This window comes from Chiloscyllium plagiosum, unplaced genomic scaffold (genome assembly GCF_037043375.1).
Source record: "Chiloscyllium plagiosum isolate Xiang-an unplaced genomic scaffold, Cpla_swu_hap1 HiC_scaffold_4, whole genome shotgun sequence".
Classification (NCBI taxonomy): domain Eukaryota; kingdom Metazoa; phylum Chordata; class Chondrichthyes; order Orectolobiformes; family Hemiscylliidae; genus Chiloscyllium; species Chiloscyllium plagiosum.
The window spans coordinates 53,344,620-53,361,864 of record NW_028270142.1 but is presented as its reverse complement, the minus strand read 5'-3'; the positions used below and the strand labels follow the sequence as shown (position 1 = coordinate 53,361,864).

The 17,245-nt window shown below is 41.8% G+C and overlaps 1 protein-coding gene across 1 annotated transcript in view; it reads left to right on the top strand.

Annotated features, from left to right (window-relative positions):
* The first annotated feature begins 490 nt into the window (after positions 1-490).
* The window catches only part of riok1 (RIO kinase 1 (yeast)), a 40,226-nt gene continuing 23,471 nt past the window's right edge, over positions 491-17,245 (top strand). Inside the window, exons 1-5 of the mRNA XM_043688574.2 lie at positions 491-1,193; positions 2,553-2,640; positions 5,554-5,623; positions 7,332-7,374; positions 8,347-8,439. Of these exons, the coding sequence (XP_043544509.1) occupies positions 2,586-2,640; positions 5,554-5,623; positions 7,332-7,374; positions 8,347-8,439 (261 nt within the window). The 5' untranslated portion in view covers positions 491-1,193; positions 2,553-2,585. The remainder of the gene's footprint in view (positions 1,194-2,552; positions 2,641-5,553; positions 5,624-7,331; positions 7,375-8,346; positions 8,440-17,245) is intronic.

Here is a 17,245-nt window from a genome sequence, read left to right as displayed (position 1 = left end):
TGGCGCATATTGTGATGGAGCATGTGCCCAAGATTATTTGACAAGTAGGTGCACCATGGAACGGAGCAATTTTATAAGACGTGGTGACCATTTTTAAATTATGTAGACATGGATCTATCAGCTGTACTGATTAGGGCCTTTATATAGCCGCGAAGGTTGTATATGGTGGTTCGGGGGCCCAAGGGGGAGGAGGCCTAGTAAATACGAGTATAGTAATGTTTGGACAGGACCTTCGGTGGAGGTGCAGCAAGTCGGGGGAGTAGTATAATGTAACGTAATTTAATTTTGCTATTTCATTTGAGTTTATTTTCACTGGAAAAATCAAATAAATATGAGTAGGTAGTTTATTGTTAACATTGATGTAATATAATGTATTATTTCTACTTTTCTATATTTTTGTAATTTTATAAATTTTTGTTTTTTGTAAAAGAGTAAACATTTTTCAATAAATATATAAAGAACATTTACTTCCACCTATGTAACAGCATCCAGTGCTGCCATTGTCTCATTTTAGCTGCTGAAATTAATATTACATGCATCCCAACTCAGTGTTCTGTATAGCTATCACACATGTGTATATTGTCCTCCAGAGGCAATCATTAGGCAAGATTAATATTTTTTATATTCACAACCTTGTTTTAAAATCCATTTGTGCCCTCGTTTCTTCTTGCCATTGTAATATTAAACATTAAAACCATTCAAGAGCTCTGCACTCCTCTCAATTTTGATGTCTTGTATATCTCTCTTTTTATCCTTCCACATCTAGCACCAATGTTCCCAACTGTGTCTAGACCATAAACTCTGGAATTCCCTCCTTAGACTCTGCACCTTTCTATTTCACATTAAAGCATTCCTTAAATCTTTGACCAAGCTTGTGGCACTTTATCTACCTAATATCTTCTTATGTGGCACAGTGATAAATTTTGTTTATGATAACATTTTTGTTCTCAGCATCATGAGGTGTTTTACTACGTTAAAGGCATTGTGACAAATGCAAGCTCTTGTTGTTTAGTGATTGTGGCTGTCCTGAGCGCAAACAACAGGCAGCACGAAAAGTCAACAGTTTATATCTGAGTAACTCTGAGGAAGAGGAACATTATATCGCAAGTGATGATGGCGAAGAATGGGACTGGGATGTTTGTGATGGAGACCTCACCAAGCGCTATACTGCTTCCAGGGGTTACAACCAGCAGGTAATATAGTGCTTTGCAATTTCAATCAATGTTGAATTTATTTCTTTGCTTACAGTTAAAATAAAAGGCGCATAGGCAGATGGGGCATATAAAGTGGCTAAGTGTGAGGTTGCATGATGGGATATCGGAGGTGCAAAGTATTTCTTAAATGGTGAGTGATTGGGGAATTTTGATGTATAAAGGGACCTGGATGTCTTTGCTTGTGAGTCACTGAAAGCTAACGTGCAGGTGCAGCTAGCAATTACAAATTGTTTATTTGTTTTTATCGTGTACAAAAGCAAAGATGTTTTTCTTCAATTGTATAAAACCTTGGTGAGACTGTATTTGGTGTATAGTATGCAGTTTTGGTCCCCTTGCCTAAGGAAAGAAGAATTTATTTGGCAAGGTGGAAGTGAGCATAAGTTTGCCAGACCGATACTTGTGATGGTGGAACTTCAGGGAGTTTGAGGAAAAGAGGCTATCCTCTAGAATTTAAAATAATGAGGTGAGATCTCAAGAAACTTATAGAATTTAATGGAGATAGACAGAAAATGTAAAAAGAATGTTTCCCCGGCTGAGTTTCAGAAGTTGGTCAGGAGTGGGAAGAAACAGTCTCTAGATGGCAAGTAATTTAGGATTGAGATGAAATATTTATTCATTTGGAGATTAGTTTTGGGAACTCTTGGAATTCTGTACCCCAGACGGTTGTGCAAAATTTGGGTATTGAGTATTTTCAAGACAGAGGTCAATACAATAGGTTTCTAGATACTAATGGTATCAATGATAAAAGGATAGCACAGGAAAACGACGTTGAGTTAGGGAATCAGCCGTGATCTAGAAAACGTTTGATGGTTCACAGGGCTGAATAGACTACTCCACCTATTTCAAAACCTAGAGTTTGTAACAACTATCAAATTTGAACTATTCTGAGTAAATTCTATTTTCTGGGGTGCTCACCATATTCAGTGATGCCATTAATCCAGATGTAATAGCAGGCTGATTTTTGCCAATAGCACCTTTTGTTATTGAATTCTCCAAATGTGGGACCGTGATAAATTCCATATAGATTAAAACAATGAATTGAAATAAACCTTGTTCTGAAAGCAAATCATAATTTTTTTTGGTAATTAAACAATGCAAAATGTATTTACATCTTTGTAAAAAAAAACAAGCAGACATTTGTTTTATTTTAGTCTCCAGCAATAGTGAATTATTTTTCCCGTACTAATTTTATAGGTTTGAATTTTGTTAATAGACATTTTCTTATGTTCTGTTATACTTGCTTAATCTCAACATATTACAAAGGTCTGCTCTTTTGCTTAATTTTAAGTCTGAGGCAGAATGGGCTTCATAGTTTCTTCTGCAATTTTGTCCTTTCAGGCAAATCGACAAATTTCTTGTAATTCAGCAAAGATGGCCACTCCAACAGACAAGGTTCTGAGAAAGTTTGAACATAAAATTAATCTTGGTAGGTTTATTGGTGCAGGGCAAGTTCCAAGTTGTGAAAACAGTCTGATAAAACTATTATTATAATATTATGTTTGACATTTTAAGTCATCAATTAAGTACCTAAATGAGCAGGATTTGCAGAGCTTTATAACTTTCAGAATGCAAATTAGTTGCCAAACAAATATAGAGGGCTAATAAATCATATTAATACTGAAGATAGCAAGTTATTTTGTAATATTACTGACATTTTTTGCTTTATTTTACATAAGAATGAACTTTTGAACAATGAAATCAAATTACATTCAAATTCAATAATGTGAGCCCAGTGTTTCAATTTGGTTTTTTGATACTTTATTGTTTCATTATGTATTAACTAAAACTATTCGGCATTCCAGTTATTATATCACAATGCGTTACCAAAAGACCATAAGATTTTGAAGCAGAATTAAACCATTTGGCCCATTGAATTTGTCCTGTCATTCAGTCATGGTTGATATGTTTCTCAACCCCATTCTTCTTACCTCATCTCATAGCCCTTGATCCCCTTACCAATCAAGAACTTATCTGTCTCTATCTTAAATACTTTCAGTGACTTTTCCTCTACAGCCTCTGTGGCATTGAGTTCCACAGATTAATCATTCTCTGATTGAAGAAATTTATCCTCATCTCAGTTCTCAAAGGTAGTCCCTTTACTTTCCTTTGAGGCTATGCCTTTGGGTCCTAGTCTGTCCTATTAGTGGAAACATCTTCCCTACACCCACTCTATCCAGGCCCCTCAGTACAGATTTCACCCAACCCCCATCCTTCTAAACTCCATTGAGTACAGACCCAGGGACCTCAACCGCTCCTCAAATGACAAGCCCTTCATCCTTGGGATTATTCTCCTAAACCATCTTTGGACCACCTCGTTGGCCAGCACAGTCTTCTTTCAAAACAGATCCCAAAACTGCACACAATGTCCCAAATATGATCTGACCAAAACATTATACAGTCTCAGCAGTATATCTCTCATCTTGTATTCTAGTCCACTTGAAATAAATGCTAACATTGAATTTGCCTTCCTAACTGCTAATTGAACCTGCATGTTACCCTAAAGCAAATCCTGAATTAGGACTCCCAAGTCTCTTTGTACTTGAAATTTCTAAAGCCTTTCCCCATTTAAAAAATAACCTCCCACTTTCTCACATTATATTCCATCTGCCATTTCTTTGCCCACTCTCATAGCCTGTCCAAGTCCTTTAACAGCCTGTCTGCTTCCTGAACACTACTTGTCCCTCTACCTATCTTTGTGTCATCTGCAAACTTATTGCAACGTGTTAAAGATTGATAGGATGCAAGTCTATGCTTATGATTTTTTGAAAAGTTGAATTTTAAATCTAGCATTAGTGTGGTTGAAATGCAGTTTGTGTGGTCAGTTAGGGGAGAATAGCTGAAAAGATTCAACTATTTCATTATTATGCACCGAACGAGCAATTGCAAAGTAAAATAAGCCCTCACTTAAAGTTGTGGTCATGTTCCTGAGAATCTGAACTTTAAGCAAATATCGGTTCTCATTTTAAAATTGTAGTTGGGTTCTTTAGGATCTTCCTCATCCCAAACAAATGAAAGTGTAATATCCGCTAAATTGAAAGATTTGTATTACTAAATTTGTACATTGGTAAATTAAGTGATATTTAAAATAAGTTTCAAAATATGAAAGAAAAATGCAATTTGCTACTTAAAGTATAATTACAGCAAACCATTTATTAGCCATTACCTATGGAACCAGGAGTGTGTCGGTTGATCAAGAGGTCCACAAAATCGATGTAAAAACCCACACTAATTTTAACATAAAGAGTATATGCATCACTGTTACACTTCCAGTATTTCACATATATAATTTTTGCTGGTCTATCAAGATTGCCAGTGCATAACGACCCAGTTAAAACAAAGTTTACTGTACTTCTCACCAGTGATCCTGCTCCAAACCATCTAGTTGCAGTAGATCCTCCCTGCCTCTTGACCCACTAAATTGTTGATCCTTTCATCTCTTCATCACTTTCATCCCACCACCAGCAGCATGCCTCACCCAACAATCCACTGAATTTTGCCCTTTCCCTTCTCAACCCACCGTTTTGCTACTTTCCCATTCAACATCCAGATTCAGTGTGTAGCTTGAGTTCAGAAGTTGTGGAAGTTCAGGTCCCAGTGGTTCAGAAGTGCTGGGGCTTTTACAATCATTTTGTTTCGATGCTGCCACTCACCACTTCTCCCTCCTGAACCCTTGTTGTGAACAAAGACTTAGAAGAAGCACTGTGGGGCAGAAGCAGCTTTGAAAATCATTTTTTAAAAAACTGGATTATAAACCAAAGTCCAGCACTTTTAAACAGTCAGTAGTCTTATCTCCACTGCATTGGAGTTCCAGCTGCATGTTGAATTTGTATTGTGTTCTGGATCACAAGTCCAGCGGCACATGATTCAGCCTGGGACATGGGCAGAGGCCACAACTAGGAAGTCAGGAATGGAAAAGAGGCCACAGCTGAGTGGTCAGAGGTCAGGAAGCACCACAACTGGGAGGTGGAGGAGTGAGCAGAGGCCGCTGTAGGAAGCGGAAAGAAACCAATTGGTTTGTGCGGGGAAACTACATTTAAATAAATCCCACAGTGGAAACTATGTTAAAATGAATCCTGCGGTGTTTAATAAGGTTACAGGCCCCATGTTAAACAAAATGACTTCAGTTGAGGACTTTATACATAGTATTCTAAATCTTAAGGAATAGTAAACTTTCAAGACTAATCAGCTTTTAATAATAGTGCATGTTGTTAGGTGAGCAAGAAGTACCTCAAAGCTATAGTGCATCTGCACTTTACCATCATGACAAGAACATATATTTTATAATGAGTACAGTTATCTTGCATACAGGCCCATTTCTGATCTTTTGACTTTTTGTTAGATAAACTAAATTTTGATGACTCTGTGATAAACAGGGTAACTGAAAAATCAAGAAAGAAACATACAGACATGTAAGTAAAAATAAGTATTTGAAATTTCAGATTGTGCAATTTTTACATATGCAAATATATTGTGTGTTTTAAGTAGCTATTCCCGTTAAGCTGCAGTTATTGAGAGCGAAAGAAAGGTCATTCCAATGGTGACTGGGTTTATTCCATGGGTACTGCAGCTATTTCATCTGATTTCAGGTTTAGTCATGACTTTGTGATGAGTTAGGTAATGTCAAATGGAGCAGCAATTTGTTTGCTATAATTAATCTTAAAGCCAGATCGTTTAGGATGGGTGAATCAGCCAGGGTTCCTACTTCTGGTTGCTGTCCATTGACTCCTGCTGGAACAGCAAATATGTCAATGTTAGGGTTGGCTGTCTTGCTGTTTTTGCATTGAACAGCAAAAGTAAGCCAGTACCTTGGGAAAGCAAGAAATAATATGGGAGGGAAATAAAACAAGAAAAATAGACAACTAAGTGGACTTGGTTTTTAATTTTAATTTGCTCTCTGATTCTGTGAAGTGCAGATATAACTGTATTGTTAGTCCTTGCTCAAGAACTTAGGGTGAGTTTTCCAATTGAACTTCTGTAATCTTTATAGTCAAGGATTTTGTTTCGAGGTAATGCCAAAAAAAGACCTCTATTGAGATGCCTATCTTGAAATGATACTTGTTCACTTTAGTTAAACATTTTTGGATCTTCCTGTTTATTTCTCAATCCCTTTTAACCTAACTATTTAAGGAAATATGCTATCTATCCTTTTGTTCACTTTGTTTTTGTCGATGGGATGTTGGCATCGCTGTCTAGGCCAGCATTTATTACTCAATTCAATGTCAACCACATTGCTGTGCGTCTGGAGTCACATGTAGGCTGGACAGGGTAAGGACAGCAATTTTCTTCCTTGTGCCAGATGGGTTTTTACGACAATAAACTGTGGTCACTATTCGGCCAGCATTTTAACTCCAAGTTTTTATTGAATTCAAATTTCACCAGCTGCCATTGCTGGAATTCTAATGTGATTTGGCAGAATGTTAGCACAGGCCTGTGGATTACTCACCTATTAGGCCACCATCTTCTCAATGTCCTTTTACTCTTCCCACACCATTACAAGTTTGTACTTGCACCATAATCTACCATAACATTTTTAAATTTGCAGGTGTACTAGCACTTTTAATCTGTAGGGCTGGCCACCAGTTGCTCCCTTCCACCAGAATCTAGCTCAGTGTTTTAATAGTTATATGTAATTTATGATTCACAAATGTTTTTGTGATTGAAAGGCTATCTCGAGGGATTTTACATCTTGCATTTTGTGGCATGTAGCTAGATTTAGACTTAAACGTAGCAAACATGACACAAAGATTATTCGTGTAGCTAGGAGAGAAGAATAAAGCTGAGGATATCTGTCCACTGAAGCTGGTGGAAAATAGCAAATGGAGTTCAGTCTGGAGCTATGTGTGCTATTGCATTTGAAAGTCTGATGAGGGGAAAGAATATAGAATAAATGGTAGGATACTTAAAATAAAGTGTAGAGGATCCTTGGAATGTATGTCACAGATGGTAAATTGGTTAAGACAGTTAATAGAATATTTCCCTTTTCTCTAATAATTTAATGTGGACCGTGTGCTTTTTTTTTGTTGTGACCGCCGTTGCTTTTATTTCAAATGTTACTTAGCACTCCTGAAATGGAGTGTGTTTACGCTAGACCTTTATTTTTGACAATTTATTTTTTAGGTTTCGGGTTAAAGATAAATCTGACCGAGCCACTGTGGAGCAGGTAATGATTAGTATATTAATTCAAGATGCAAATGTGTTTGAGTAGCTCAGGGAAATTACATATATTAGCAATGATTGCTTGTACACGAACCTCGATTATCTGAACGACACGGGCGGGGAGTATTTTGTTGGATAATTGAATATTCGGATAATCGAATGCTGGATAATGAGGTTTAGCCAAGCATTGGGACCTTGTGATCTTGCCGGATATTCCGAAATTCGGATAATTGAATGCCGGGTAATTGAGGTTCCTTGGTATTCAGTATGTATGTAGTATTGATAAGTGGAGCTTCAGTAAATGAAAAACAATGCTTTAAAAAGATATATGCTAAAGATTTTTCATAAGTATAACTTTATAGAGTGCCTTTAAGGTATTAAACAAATTTAGACACTTCACATATTGAGTATTTATAATTTTTTTTGTATTCCTTTGTTTAGTATCGCATATAATATAGTTTATGAGTTCCAGTATAGATGCATGAATATTATTAAGTAATATTGTGGCAGAAAATTAGCTTCACAATTATTTTTCTGACTATCTTAATCTGCCATGTACAAATTTTGTTTTGTTAAAACAGAAATGTCTGGTCATTTTTAAGCAGCAGTAGCAATAAAAGACAGGTTTTCTTTTCAATTGGTATAAAACACATTGTTTATGTAGCTAGAATTAGATTCCTGATAAACGTAAAATACTTTACTTGAAGAAAGAGCTAGAAGATATGAAATTCGAGATGTTATTATCTGTTTGAAAGTATGAGCTGTATAATAAAATTAGATAAAATATTTAATTTGTAGTATTTTGTCTGTTGTGATAGCAGAGATTTTTCTGATCTTTATAGAGATCATAATTTTTTAAGTTTCCATTTCCCTCTTCATTCATTGTGATGAACATTACAGATGTGCATCTTTGGAGAGATTACATTTAGTGTATACAGGTACTTGGTGCATCACTTATGATTTTATTAATTCTTAGGTTTTGGATCCACGAACTCGAATGATCTTGTTTAAAATGCTGAGTAGAGGAGTGATATCTCAAATCCATGGATGTATCAGTACAGGCAAGGAGGTAATCCTTTGAAGAGAGTGATGAAAATCACTTAAGAATGATAAATATGTCACTGTATGTCGTCTATCAATAGATCACTGGTTTGGATCATTTGATTTTAAAACTATAACTAGTATTCCAAAAGCATGCTGTAGGCAAATGACAACAAGTTACCTTCAGTTCGGCTACTTCTTAAGAAATCTCACAGACAATCAAGTACTGAAATGATGTTTTCAAACTTTTTGACATGTAGCAATCAAAATAAGAACACTCAAGTAAGCAAATCAAGCCTCTTAACTAAACTTAGCTATTACCTGATTAATAGTGGAATTGAAGGAGTTAACTGCAGGAAAGCTGTGTCTTCAACCAGACTCGAGTGTGTGGTGCTGGGAAAGCACAGCAGGTCAGGCAGCATCCGAGAAGCAAGAGAGTCGATTTTCCGGGCGTAAGCCCTTCATCTTCAACCAGGCTGTCGATGCCAAGTGTAACAAGGAACGAGGAAGCTACTCCTGATGATAAAGCAAGCTACAAACAATAATTTGGATGAAAGAAACATCAAGGACAACTAACAGTGTGAGAGTCTGGATGTGTCCAGGGTTTGATCCTTATGCAGAGTTGTTCTCCAGGGTTCTGCTGAAATGGGAGTTCTGGTGTTGGATTCTAATACAGTTTTTCATCCTTCAGGTCCGTGATATGATATTATTTGATGTTTCTTTCTTCCAAATTATTGCATGTTTGTAACTTGCCGCCTTAACAGAAGTAGCTTCCTTGTTACATTTAGCATTGACTGTCTGGTTGAAGACACAACTTTCCTGCAGTTAACTCCTTAAATTCTTCTGCAGGGCAATCAATCATCCTTGTGGCAATAGAGCAGCCAGTTACCAAGCACGTGTCAAAACAGTTTTGTTCATGTAGCTTCATCTCCTTCTTTTTCCCAGATGTAGCTAATTGCTCTCAATTCCTGCATATGTTTCGAGTCATAGAGATGTACAGCATGGAAACAGACCCTTCGGTCCAATCTGTCCATGCCGACCAGATATCCCAACCCAATCTAGTCCCACCTGCCAGCACCTGGCCCATATCCCTCCAAACCCTTCCTATTTATATACCCATCCAAATGCCCCTTAAATGTTGCAATTGTACCAGCCTCCACCACATCCTCTGACAGCTCATTCCATATACGTATTACCCTCTGCGTGAAAAAGTTGCCACTTAGGTCTCTTTTATATCTTCCCCTCTCCCCCTAAATCTATGCCCTCTAGTTCTGGACTCCCCGACCCCAGGGAAAAGACTTTGTCTATTTATCCTATCCATGCCCCTCTACAAGGTCACCTCTCAGCTGCTGACGCTCCAGGGAAAGTAGCCCCAGCCTGTTCAGCCTCTCCCTGTAGCTCAAATCCTCCAACCCTGGCAACATCCTTGTAAATCTTTTCTGAACCCTTTCAAGTTTCCCAATACGAAGGAGACCAGAATTGCACGCAATATTCCAACAGTGGCCGAACCAATGTCCCGTACAACCGCAACATGACCTCCCAACTCCTGTACTCAATACTCTGACCAATGAAGGAAAGCATACCAAACGTCGCCTTCACTATCCTATCTACCTGCGACTCCACTTTCAAGGAGCTATGAACCTGCACTCCAAAGTCTCTTTGTTCTGCAACACTCCCTCGGACCTTACCATTATGTGTATAAGCCCTGCTAAGATTTGCTTTCCCAAAATGCAGCACCTCGCATTTATCTGAATGAAACTCCATCTGCCACTTCTCAGCCCATTGGCCCATCTGGTCCAGATCCTGTTGTAATCTGAGGTAACCCTCTTCGCTGTCCACTTACACCTCCAATTTTGGTGTCATCTGCAAACTTACTAACTGTACCTCTTATGCTCGCATCCAAATCATTTATGTAAATGACAAAAAGTAGAGGACCCAGCACCGATTCTTGTGGCACTCCACTGGTCACAGGCCTCCAGTCTGAAAAGCAACCCTCCCACCACCACCCTCTGTCTTCTATCTTTGAGCCAGTTCTGTATCCAATTGGCTAGTTCTCCCTGTATTCCATGAGATCTAACCTTGCTAATCAGTCTCCCATGGGGAACCTTGTCGAACTCCTTACTGAAGTCCATATAGATCACATCTACTGCTCTGTCCTCATCAATCTTCTTTGTTACTTCTTCAAAAAACCCAATCAAGTTTGTGAGACATGATTTCCCACGCACAAAGCCATGTTGACTACCGCCCCGTGGCCCAACATTTCAACTCCCCCTCCCACTCTGCCAAGGACATGGAGGTCCTGGGCCTCCTTCACCGCCGCTCCCTCACCGCCAGACGCCTGGAGGAAGAACGCCTCATCTTCCACCTCGGAACACTTCAACCCCAGGGCATCAATGTGGACTTCAACAGCTTCCTCATTTCCCCTTCCCCCACCTCATCATAGTTTCAAACTTCCAGTCCCCTTGACTTGTCTGGACTTGTCCGACCTGCCTAGCTCCTTTTCCACCTATCCACTCCACCCTCTCCTCCCTGACCTATCACCTTCATCTCCTCCCCCACTCACCCATTGTACTCTATGCTACTCTCTCCCCACCCCCACCCTCCCCTAGCTTATCTCTCCACGCTTCAGGCTCTCTGCCTTTATTCCTGATGAAGGGCTTTTGCCCGAAATGTCGATTTTGCTGAAGCTCCTCGATGCTGCCTGAACTGCTGTGCTCTTCCAGCACCATTGATCCAGAATCTGGTTTCCAGCATCTGCAGTCATTGTTTTTACCTTGTTGATTTTAACCCTACTGCGAATCCTCTTGCAAGGATGCCTGCCTTCAAGAAGTTTTCCTCCTCTCTCTACAAGAATCTCAGGGAGTCCCTCTCCCACTGCAACTCCCAGGTCATTTCCTCTGCCCTGAAGCTCTTCAACCATGTCCTGAAACAAACCCGTTATTACAGCCACATTTGCTTCCTCAGTACCTGTCTCCGTAACCAACTCATCCCACACGGACTCCGGACCACCTTTAAACCAGCAGAGTTCGGACCCGAACAGGACAAACAATACAGACTACAGATTCAAAAACACCAGCAACGGTTCTCCTTCAAGATCCTCCGCTCCACGCTCGCAGCAATGCGCCGGCACCTAACCTCTCTTCAGTCTGCCCTGCCTCAGCTGAGGGCCACACCCTCTCAGAATTGCAAAGGACCCACTCTGCACTACATCCTTAGGAGAATTCATATTCTCAACAACAAGTATTTCAATTCCATCTCAAACACCAAAAACTGTAAGTACAACAAACTTTTATCCACCCATCTCCATAACCAGCGCTCCTCAAACATTCCAGAAGATTCCCCTGGCCTCGGAAACTCCATTAGCCACGTGGCTGATGCAGCTGCCACCCCCACGCTGATTGATGATGTCACTTCCGCCCCCATCATGGCCGCTCCCACAGCCACTTTCGGCCCTCACATCATTGCCAATGCCACATGCTCAGTGACTTCCGCCACCCCTACTGCCGTGTCTGCCACCACTTCCGCCCCCACTAGCGCCACTCACCTGCATTCTGCTGAAATGCCCCCCACAGACCCCACTGTCACTATCCCCACCCCCCAGAACCCCGAGGGGAGCACTACCCTGTTCATGCCTCCACCCCCATTCCCCCCACCATCACACCCACTCCAGGTACTGGCTCCGACCCCACTCCCAGCTCCACACCCACACGAGATCCCAGCTCCCAGCCCTGCCGAGTTTTCACCATCCCCCCAGACCTCCCACTCACTGAGGACGAACAATGAGTTCTCAGCAAAGGACTCACATTCATCCCCCTCCGTCCACGCATCAATGAATTTAATACACGCCGTGACATCGAACACTTCTTCCGTCGCCTCCGCCTCCGAGCTTACTTTCACAAGCAGGACCCCCGCCCACCTTCCGAGGACCCCTTCGCCCACCTCCAACACACTGCATCCACCTGGACACCCCGCGCTGGCCTATTACCTGCCCTCGACCTGTTCATTTCCAACTGCCGCCAGGACATTAACCGCCTCAACCAGTCTACCCCCTCCCCCACTCCAACCTCTCACCCTCACAACGCGCAGCCCTCCAATCCCTCTGCTCTAATCCCAACCTCACCATCAAGCCAGCGGATAAAGGGTGCGCAGTGGTAGTCTGGCGCACTGACCTCTACACTCCTGAAGCCAAACACCAACTCGAGGACACCTCTTCCTACTGCCCACTCGACCATGACCCCACCCCCCATCACCAAACCATCATCTCCCAGACCATACAGAACCTCATCACCTCAGGAGATCTCCCACCCACAGCTTCCAACCTCATAGTCCAGGAACCCCGCACTGCCCGGTTCTACCTCCTTCCCAAGATCCACAAGCCTGACCACCCTGGCCGACCCATTGTCTCAGCATGCTCCTGCCCCACTGAACTTATCTCTACCTACCTCGACACTGTCCTATCCCCCCAGTCCAGGAACTCCCCACATACGTTCGAGACACCACCCACGCCCTCCACCTCCTCCAAGACTTCCGTTTCCCCGGCCCCCAACGCCTCATCTTCACCATGGATATCCAATCCCTCTACACCTCCATCCGCCATGACCAGGGCCTCCAAGCCCTTCGTTTTTTCCTCTCCAGACGTCCCCAACAGTACCCTTCCACCGACACTCATTCGTTTGGCCGAACTGGTCCTCACCCTTAACAATTTCTCCTTTGAATCCTCCCACTTCCTCCAGACCAAAGGGGTAGCCATGGGCACACATATGGGCCCCAGCTATGCCTGTCTCTTTGTTGGCTACGTAGAACAGTTGATCTTCCGTAATTACACCGGCACCACTCCCTACCTCTTTCTCCGCTTCATTGATGACTGCATTGGCGCCACCTCGTGCTCCCGCGAGGAGGTTGAGCAATTCATCAACTTCACCAACACCTTCCACCCTGACCTTAAATTTACCTGGACCATCTCTGACACCTCCCTCCCCTTCCTGGACCTCTCCATCTCCATTAGTGATGACCGACTTGACACTGACATTTTTTACAAACCCACTGACTCCCACAGCTACCTGGATTACACCTCTTCCCACCCTATCTCTTGCAAAATGCCATCCCGTATTCCCAATTCCTCCGCCTCCGCCGTATCTGCTCCCAGGAGGACCAGTTCCACCACAGAACACACCAGATGGCCTCCTTCTTTAGAGACCGCAATTTCCCTTCCCATGTGGTTAAAGATGCCCTCCAACGCATCTCGTCCACATCCCGCACCTCCACCCTCAGACCCCACCCCTCCAACCGTAACAAGGACAGAACGCCCCTGGTGCTCACCTTCCACCCTACAAACCTCCGCATAAACCAAATCATCTGTCGACATTTCCGCCACCTCCAAAAAGACCCCACCACCAGGGATATATTTCCCTCCCCACCCCTTTCCGCCTTCCGCAAAGACCATTCCCTCCGTGACTATCTGGTTAGGTCCACGCCCCCCTACGACCCACCCTCCCATCCTGGCACTTTCCCTGCCACCGCAGGAACTGTAAAACCTGTGCCCACACCTCCTCCCTCACCTCTATCCAAGGCCCTAAAGGAGCCTTCCATATCCATCAAAATTTTACCTGCACATCCACTAATATCATTTATTGTATCCGTTGCTCCCGATGCGGTCTCCTCTACATTGGGGAGACTGGGCGCCTCCTAGCAGAGCACTTCAGGGAACATCTCCGAGACACCCACACCAATCAACCAAACCGCCCCGTGGCCCAACATTTCAACTCCCCCTCCCCTAAGGACATGGAGGTCCTGGGCCTCCTTCACCGCCGCTCCCTCACCGCAAGACGCCTGGAGGAAGAACGCCTCATCTTCCGCCTCGGAACACTTCAACCCCAGGGCATCAATGTGGACTTCAACAGCTTCCTCATTTCCCCTTCCCCCACCTCATCATAGTTTCAAACTTCCAGTCCCCTTGACTTGTCCGGACTTGTCCGACCTGCCTAGCTCCTTTTCCACCTATCCACTCCACCCTCTCCTCCCTGACCTATCACCTTCATCTCCTCCCCCACTCACCCATTGTACTCTATGCTACTCTCTCCCCACTCCCACCCTCCTTTAGCTTATCTCTTCACGCTTCAGGCTCTCTGCCTTTATTCCTGATGAAGGGCTTTTGCCCGAAACGTCGATTTTGCTGAAGCTCCTCGATGCTGCCTGAACTGCTGTGCTCTTCCAGCACCATTGATCCAGTATCCCGAATCAGTCCTTGCCTTTCCAAATACATGTACATCCTGTCCCTCAGGATTCCCTCCAACAACTTGCCCACCACCGATGTCAGGCTCACTGGTCTGTAGTTCCCTGGCTTGTCTTTACCACACATCTTAAACAGTGGCACCTCCAGTCTTCTGGCACCTCATCTGTGACTATCGATGATACAAATATCTCAGCAAAAGGCCCAGCAATTACTTCTCTGGTTTCCCACAGAGTTCTCGGGTACACCTGATCAGGTCCTGGGGATTTATCCACCTTTAACCGTTTCAAGACATCCAGCATTTTCTCCTCTGTAATCTGGACATTTTGCAAGATGTCACCATCCATTTCCCTACAGTCTATATCTTCCATATGCTTTTCCACAGTAAATACTGATGCAAAATATTCATTATCCCTTAATAGTTTATTACATACAGAGCTATTGCTGCTTCTTTCCATGTGTAATAGTTTATGTTTGATTCTTTCAATCCATCAAGTCTTAGTGAAAACTTCAGAATTATAATATCACAAGTACATGGTGGAATTACAAAAACATAACATTTAGTCCTATCTACTGTGTCTGTATTTATCTGTAAAATCAAAATAGTGCAAATGCTGGAAATCTCAAGTTAAAAACAAATTTTCAATGCTTGGTTGATCAAGCAACATCTTTGGAGAGAGAAATTAAATTTGTGAGCTTTCACGAGTTATGCTGAAGGGTCATTGGTTGAAATTTTAACTTTTATTTTTCTCTTCACCATCATTGTCGGATCTCCTGAGTGATCCCAGCATTTTCTGTATCCTGCTCTATATGATAGTTTTCTCAATACCCCTAAGCCAGTCTTCCCTTTAGATGGTATTATGATCATAGTTATGGGATGGGGCCACCGGAAGAAAAAGGTTATTCACATCTTTGGAATGATATGGAATAAGCAGAAATTGAAATATCTACTTTTTAAATTGCAAAGGATCAGAGAATATAAAGCAAGATGTTGGAATTGGATAAGAAGTGATGAAATTAACTTTAAGAATGGATGATGAGGCATCATGGTTTGCCATGGCCAAATGCCAACTCCAAGAAAAATGTAAAGAACGCAACACAACACAACACAACAGTAATACTGAGTAGCATGGTCTTAAGGTGGTATTGAAGTCTTTCAATTCACTATTTGTTGACAAGTTAAAAGTATTGTCAAATTCTTTAGTAAAGTTCATGTAGACAACATCCACTGCCTTATCCTCATCAATCATCTTCATCACTTCTTCAAAAACTCGAAACAAGACGTCCCCCACATAAAGCCATGCTGACTTCCACAATAAATCAATTCTTCTCCAAATGCAAGTAAATCTTGTCATAAGAATCTTCTCCAATATTTTCCCTACAGCTGATGTAAGGCTCACCAGCCTATAATTTCCCAGATTATCTCTGTTGCCATTCTTGAACAAAGGAATAATATTGGCAATTCTTCAGTTTTCTGGGACTTTGCCTGTGGCTAAAAAGGATACAAAGATTTCTGTCAAGGCGCCAGCAATTTCCTTCCTTGCCTCCTTCAATATCCTGGGATAGATCCCATCAGGTCCTGGGGCCTCAACTACCTTAATGTTTTTCAAGACACCCAACACCACCACCACCTTAATATCAACATGCCTTGGAATATCAACAGGCTCCTCTCTAAACCTATCACTATCTATGTCTTAGTGAATACAAATGCAAAGTGCTCATTAAGGACCTCACCCACTTTCTCTGACTCCATACATAAATTCCCTTCTTTGTTCTTGAGTAAACCTACCTTTCCCTAGTTAGCCTCTTGCTCCTGATATATGTATAAAATTCCTGGGATTCTCCTTAATCTTACTAGTCAAGTCATTGTGTGCCCCCTCTAGTTTCTTTCTAATTTCTTTCTGTTCATCAAGGGCCTTGTTTGAAATCTGTTTCCTAAACTACATATGCTTCCTTTTTCTTTTTTACTTAATTTACAACATCTTCCATTTTCCTCGGCTCCAGAATCTTGCCATCCTCCTCTTTCATCCTCGAAGGAGCATGACCACTCTTTTTTTGAAAATCTCATCAATTAGAGCCTTTCATTTTGCTATATATTCTTCCAACTCATTTCCTACTTGCACCTTGCCCTTGCAAGGATGACAAGGCTGATCATTGTAGTAGGGTAATCTTTCGATTTGCATAGTTTAGTATAGAATATTAGCATGCCTATTTTAAATTTGTGCCAAAAATTAATGATTTTTAAATATGTTTATATGAATAAATTAATTCTCTTTTATAAATGAACACCCTGGTGAAAAGGGCTGATCTTTTCCCTCCAGTATTAGCATTTAACTAAAATATGGGATATTATAGTCCCAGTTTTTCTGAAAAGATTGCATGTTTATGTATCTTTTAACCATATTATTAGTCCAGATCTTTTGGTCTCCAGATAGTTGGAGATTGGCTATATCCTTGATATATTTTGGGACCCTTTGGAAGTAACAACCTAGTGACTGCAGGTTAATTACCCGGAGTCCAATTCCTCTGAAAATGTCTCCATTCTGAAAAAGAATCAGGGAGCTCCAAGGATTCCAACTTACTTATCTGGATAGTAACCCAGGAA